This window comes from Lissotriton helveticus, chromosome 10 (assembly GCF_964261635.1).
Source record: "Lissotriton helveticus chromosome 10, aLisHel1.1, whole genome shotgun sequence".
NCBI classification, from domain to species: domain Eukaryota; kingdom Metazoa; phylum Chordata; class Amphibia; order Caudata; family Salamandridae; genus Lissotriton; species Lissotriton helveticus.
The window spans coordinates 91,355,306-91,362,262 of record NC_136071.1 but is presented as its reverse complement, the minus strand read 5'-3'; the positions used below and the strand labels follow the sequence as shown (position 1 = coordinate 91,362,262).

The 6,957-nt window shown below is 44.5% G+C and overlaps 1 protein-coding gene across 1 annotated transcript in view; it reads left to right on the top strand.

The window, feature by feature from the left end:
• Positions 1-264: 264 nt before the first annotated feature.
• The window catches only part of GRID2IP (Grid2 interacting protein), a 386,546-nt gene continuing 379,853 nt past the window's right edge, over positions 265-6,957 (top strand). Inside the window, exon 1 of the mRNA XM_078664172.1 lies at positions 265-837. Within this exon, the coding sequence (XP_078520298.1) occupies positions 265-837 (573 nt within the window). The remainder of the gene's footprint in view (positions 838-6,957) is intronic.

The following is a 6,957-nucleotide window of genomic DNA, read 5'->3' as shown; positions in this document are numbered from 1 at the left end:
GTAGGGTGGAAACTTTTTACAGGCTATTTGGGTGTTTCCTGAGGACAGATTGATAAACTGCAACATGAACAGTGCAGTATTTTTGGGGGTTAATGCTTGTAAATGGTTTGGGAACCAACTTGTAGTATTTTATTTTTTGTGTCTAGAAATGTGAAAAGGGTCTCTGAATTTGTTTTTAAATAAAATTGAAAGTGTTTATGTATTGAAATAATGTTCTTTGTGAACTCACTTCAATTTCTGTCCCTTTTCTTCACAGTTTTGACCATGCCGGCTACCAATGAGGGCTGGCCTGATGCCTTTGGATTCCGGATCAGTGGTTATGGACCTTGCTACATCCTGGCAGTCGAGGAGGGCAGCAGTGCCCATGCAGCTGGGTTGCAGCCTGGCGATCAGATCCTGGAGATTGAGGGTCACAACGTCTCGTCGCTGCCCAGCGAAGCCCTGGTGAACCTGGCTCGGGAGTGTGCGGACGTGCCACCCAGCATCGGCGTGGTGTCCCGGATCCGGCAGCTTGAGATCCTGCCGGATGCATCTGGTCACTTTGGATTTAGCCTAAGTGGAGATAGCCCCCTCCAGGTCGAGACGGTCACCCCGGAGTCTCCCGCTTCGGACAGTGGGATCAGACCAGGAGACTACGTGCTGGAGGTTAACGGGGTCCCGGTTAAGCACCTGGAGGCAGCGGTGTCCATGATCAAGGCTTCCCAGATTGGTACCCTGAGGTTGGGTCTGTTGAACCGGAAGCAGAAAAGGAGCAACAGTAGCGTCCGGGAGTATGTACAGAGCACTGAGGCGGTGCACCAGGAACGGAGGAGCAAGGCCCAGGAATTCAACAAGAAGGTAAGTGCCAACACCCTCTACCTACGTGTAACCACTGAGAAGAAGAATGATCAGTCAACCATCAAAACCCGTGAAGGTCTCAGTCTCAGCAGAGGGCAACCTGAGCCAGGACTGAGATGCATCTGCAGAGCTCAGTGTGGAATGCCAGGGGTGGGAAGGTCAGGCTCTGCAAGTGAAGAGATAGTTAGAGTGACAGACCTGAGGGTTTCCCTTTAGAACACCTACACACACACTGCTGCGGGGTAGGGATGAGGACAGGGGATGGAGCATGGATATATGTTTATAGATATAGATAGATAGATAGATAGATAGATAGATAGATAGATAGATAGATAGATAGATAGATAGATAGATAGATAGATAGATAGATAGATAGATAGATAGATAGATAGATAGATAGATAGATAGATAGAAAGATAGATATCCTCAAGAGAGTTTGCGCAGAGACTCCACCCGGGTGTTAGATGTGTGAGGCGTTTATGTCTCTGCTTGAGGCTCAGAACCTCTGTGTGCAGGAAAGGTAAGGCAGAGTCCTCAGAAGGCGCTGCCATAGGGCAATGGCTAAATCTTGGCACTACATACTACACCGTAACTAAACCTCTGTGTCATAAAAACATGATTCGGTATATAAAAGCGAGCACCTTGTTATTTACCAATCTCGAAAGCAAACAAATAAGCAACAACTGTGCCCAACAACCACAGTTCTACAAAACCAGTGCACTCCAGCCCAATGTGCATGACTAACGGAGGGCAAGTCGAGGCCCCTCAAAATGGAGATGTCTTCCGGAGAAGGTGAGGTGGTACAAACATAACATAATCCATGTATGAGTATATGCAAAACAATTTTCATTTCTGTAGCCCATAGAGGGAAAGGGCGAGCACAAAGTCACAAAATTATATTTTGTTTTGTAAAGTTTGGTTATTTTGCTCATAAAATTAAATCAATCAACAATAATGCTTTAAAATAAAAAATAACCTGGACCTTTTCTCCAAGTGCTCTCGTTCTGTGCTCCCAAGTCTCCCAAATCTATGCATGAGTCGTTCATCCACACCAGGTTTCTTCCTGTGTATTCTGGGACTTGTAGTCCTCACTTTATATTCGAGTAAACATGACTAAAAGAAGTGGTGTAGCAAGGGAACTATGGATCCCACTGTAAGCAAGGAAAATGGGCCCGTGTTGTCAGCATAAAATTGAACATCGTATTGTATTGTATTGTATTGTAATTGCATTTATATAGCGCTTACTACCCCTGACGAGGCGTTGAAGCGCTTTTTCGGCGGGTAGCACGCTACTCCAGGACCCACAGAGGATTAGTGTTGAATTAGTATAGTGAAACATGCAAGAACATTTTAAGTGGTGGATAGGTTAGTCAGTTATTTGGATTTGGAATTATAGCAGAAGGATAGAGTAGGACAAAGGTTTGTATTTATTTATCGCTCGCTTGTTGACGCATGCTATTCAGGGAGCCTACAGAGGATTAGTGGTGAATTAATATGGTGAAATATGAGGTAATTTCAGTGGTGGATATTAGTCTGTTACTTGGAGTGAGAAGGATAGCGGAGGGATAAAAGAGGAAGAAAGATTTGCATTCATATAGCACTTGTTACCCCTGATGGGCGTTGAAGCGCTTTTCTGGCGAGTAGCACGCCACTCCGGAACCCATAAAGGATTAGTGTTGAAAATTAGTATTGTATAAATATGAACTAATTTGAGTAGTAGATATGTTATTCAGTTATTTGGGCAGTATATTAGTATAGTTGAATATGGAATATGGATTTTGAGAAGTGAAACATGTTAGTCTGTTAATTTTGATTGAAAAAGGATAGTGAAGGGATTACAGAGTGAAGGATTTTTTTTAGTCTTAGCAGTAGGAAGAGGCTTTTGGATGAGTAAAAAGGAGTTTTGGAGGATAGGAGTCAGAGGGGAGAGTTTAGAAATGTTTGCTTTAGGGGATCGGTGTAGTAAAAAGAGGTGTCAGATGATGCAAGGAGGGGTAGAGCAGGAGAGAGTCTAGAAAAGGTTATTTTGGCGATCATAGTAGTGGTATGGGGTTTGGGTTAAATGAGAGAGTGGATGTAGAGGATATATTGATAGATCTATAGGATGAGAGATAGGGTAGTGCATTAGAAGGAGTAGTAGAAAGAAGTTTGAGAGGAGTCAGAAGGTTGGACTAGAAGATATATTGAGCGAAGTATAGGCTGAGAAATAGGCTAGTGCATTGGAAATGCTAAATTAGAAGAAAGTGATAAATATATAGATCCATAAGTACATTAAAAGTATATAGATACATAAAAGAAGTAAGTATATTTAGATTAAATATATTGATAGAGGCACAGGATGAGAAATAGGGTAGTGCATTGGATATGCTTTTTCAGGAGAAAAGTAACAGACACACAGATCCAAGTACATGGAAGGTACATAGATGTACAATGGAAGTATGTACATGTAGACCAAAAATGATTTTTATTTATTGATGATTATTATTATTAATATTTTTTTTTCTTCTCTTAACAACATAATTGTTTTACATGTTTTATAAAGTAATACACAAAGATAGGTACATATCTATAGTGAAAACAAATGCTTATATACAGAGGGATATGCTGTAAATTTCTATTTCCGTATGGTGCTTATGTGGGGAAGAGCCAGATCTTGAGTAGTTTTCTGAAGATAAGGTGGTTGTCGGTGGATCTTATGTTGGGGGGTAAAGAGTTCCATAGTTTGGCTGCTTGAACAGAGAAGGATGTGCCACCCATTGTTTTTTTCTTGTATGGTGGGATTTTGAGGCGAGATGCTCCTTTAGAGCGTAGGTTCCTTTGTTGAATGTATTTGGTGATTTTATTCCTGATGAAGAGTGGTCCTATTCCATGTATTGCTTTGTGGGTAATACAAAGCAGCTTGAACGTGGATCTTCTGGCAACCGGTAACCAATGCAGGGCTTTAAACGCAGGGGAGATGTGGTCTTGTGGTTTGATATGCATGAGTAGTCTGGCAGCCGAGTTCTGAATCCGTTGTAGTCTTTTCATGGTCGTTAAAGGTGATCCGTGGTAGAGGCTATTGGCGTAATCGAGTTTTGGATAGAACAAGGGAGATGGTAGCTTGGACCTTGTGTGGAAATCCCAAATGAGGGAAAATTCGTTGCAGCGTTTTTATAGTAGCAAAGCTTGATCTTGCTAGTTTATTTACTTGGACATTCATCGACAGCTTGGAGTCCATGGTCATTCCGAGGTTCCTTACTTCCTTCGATACTTTAGGCAGTGATCCCAGTTCATCAGGCCATGCGGCAAGCGGGTTGTAATTTTTCCAATCGCCACACGTGAGTATTTCAGTTTTTGAAGCATTCAATTTGAGATGGCTCCAAGTCATCTACTGATCCACGGCTCTGAGACAGCTGAAAATTGGTGATTTTCCAATGTCTTTGGGGCATTCCCGTTGAAGGAGTATTTGCGTGTCATCTGCATAGTTGTAGCACGTGAGGTGAAATGTATTGATCAGTACTGGTAAAGACTTCATGTAGATGTTGAAAAGCATGGGCGAGATGATAGAACCTTGAGGGACCCCTGCTTTTGTGGAGTACGGTTTGGACGAGAAAGGTGGGGTGTGGATGACATCAGTTTTTTTTCGAAGGTAGGACGCGATCCAGTCTAGAGCAGTTCCCTCTATGCCGGCTTCATAAAGTCTTTGTTTCAGAGTGTCATGGTCAACCGTGTCAAAGGCAGCTGCGAGGTCCAAGAGGAGTAGCGCAGCAACCCCGTTGCGGTCAACTGCATTCCTTAGGTCATCCCAGATGGCAAGGAGGGAAGATTCAGTGCCTCTTCCCGGACGGAATCCTGTTTGGAAATCTGAAAGTATGTCATTCTCTTCAATGAATTGTGACATCTGGGCGAACGCTGCTCTTTCTATCAGTTTGCCCAGGAAAGGTCCATTTGTAATGGGGCTGTAGTTGTCGGGGTTCAGCAGGTCCAAGTTTGATTTCTTCAGTAAAGGGCGTCTGTATGACTTTTTGAGTTCTTCTGGAAATATTCCAGTAGTTAAGGAATCGTTGATGATTCTTCTTACTGGAATGGCAGCAGAGGTTGTTAAAAAATTGTCTCGAAAGTTTGTGGCGGACAGGGGTCAGAAGGGCTGCCAGCAGGCCTGCTTGCTTTGACCAGGTCCATAAATTTATCGTGTGAGATGTGTTGGAAGGAACGGAGAGGCTTGATTAGAGCATTCTTGGATAGTTGTTTTGTTAGTGCTGGTGCTTTGTTTCTGTTGTAAGTACGAGTCCAACATGTCTGCTTTGTCCTTGTAATGATTTGCCAGTTTGTCTGTGAAATCTTGAGTAACAGGATGAGTTCCTTCTAGGCAATTTGGTTTTCGAAATTCATTGAGTATTTTATAGAATTCTTTATTTGCATATTTAGCGTTTTGAATTCTGTCTGAATAGTACCTTTTCTTAGCTTTTTTGATAGCCGACTTATATAATCTGTTAATTTTTTGTAGGTGAAGTTTGTCTTGTTTGGCGTTTGTTTTGAGCCAGGTACGTTGCAGCTTTCTAATTTGTTGTTTTATGTTTTTTCTTTCTAAGTTTCTCCACGGCGCTTTTTTCCTTTTATTCTGTTGTGTGGTTTTGAGTGGTATCAGGATGTCAAAAGCTTCCTGTAGCCACTCATATAGATTCTGAACAGAATTTATGGTTTCCAGATTTATACTGGCTGTTAGTTGTGTTTCCAAGTGTTCCAAATTGAGTTTGTTCTACGGCCGATAGGTGGATGGATGTAAGGTAGTTTTAGGTGAGTCGCTTAGTGTTGTTTTATGTTGGAAAGCAAGCAAGTGGTGGTCTGACCATGTGACTGGAGTTATAGTTTGAAAGGTAACTAGTTCAGTATTAGCAAAAATGACATCTAGGATATGTCCAGCGATGTGTGTCGGATTGGGGACAATCTGATGCCGGTTCAATGCGTCTAGGCCAGTGATTATTGTTTTTGGATGGGTCATATTGGTTTTATCAAACCAAATGTTAAGGTCACCCAGAATGCACAGGTTGGAGACCCCTTTTCATGCGGAAACTGACCTGGGCGCTGTAAGCAAACGCTGTCTTCTCTTGCCTCTAGCCTCCCCTTATCCCTGGAGGGATCCGCCACTGCCGCTTCTTCAACTACTTGCAGCACCCGCTTCGCGGGTGCCGCTGCGCGGCGTGTGGCGAGGGGTAGAGGCTGCCAGGACGCCTGCTGTCTGCAAGTGTGAGGAGGGAGCATCGAGAGCCGACGAGGGAACGCGCCAGCAGGGACTCCCAAGACCAGGAGTCCCTGCGCTGCACAGGTGTACACGGCCGCGCCCCCAGCGAGACACGCCCCCCCTGCCTGCAACGCCTCCTTTATAAATCCCGGTGTGTCGCTCAGCGGGACGTGAGCGGGACGCCGAGCGAAGCCCGAGCAAAGGGCGGACAGTCTGTGGCAGTCAGGGGCTGCCAGAGGCTGGGCTGGGCCATCCCTCTGTGATCTGCTTCCCGGAGCACACTGGTGATAACATTCTCCCTAGCGTGAGTATATGTCCTTCCCCTGTTTTCTGGACTAATGACAACTCGCTCAGGGAAGAACTTAAGGGGAGGAAGTGGAGGGTGCTCTATCGGTGCAACAGGCACTATGGACAAATTCATAACCCGGGTTGCTGCCGTCATTGAGAAGGAGATAGTCATGACGGAGCGGCGGCTTTCGATGGACCTAAACCCATCGAAGAGATCATCCCTGGGCTCCATAGCACGAGCTGAATCCCCCATGAGCTCCTCGGCCCAATTGCTAACTACTCCTCACATATATGAGGAACCCCGACTTGTTTCACTAAGGGCTAGCATAGATAGATTAGAAAATATGGCTGCATTGTCTAATCCCTACCCCGAGGTTGCCGGCTCTGAGGGACTGCTCCCAACAACAACAAATGCTGTTGCCCCTTCAGTTTCAGCAAGAGACCCTGGGTCCCCAGATAAACCAATGCCGGACCCTAAGATTCTGATCATAGGGAAAACAAAAAGGAAAAGGATGGTCAGCCCGTTTAAAAAGAACTCCATGAAATGGTACAGGACTCTGCGGAAAAGGGGGTTGAAAGGGTCATTTTCCAAGCACCAAACCAATGCCCCT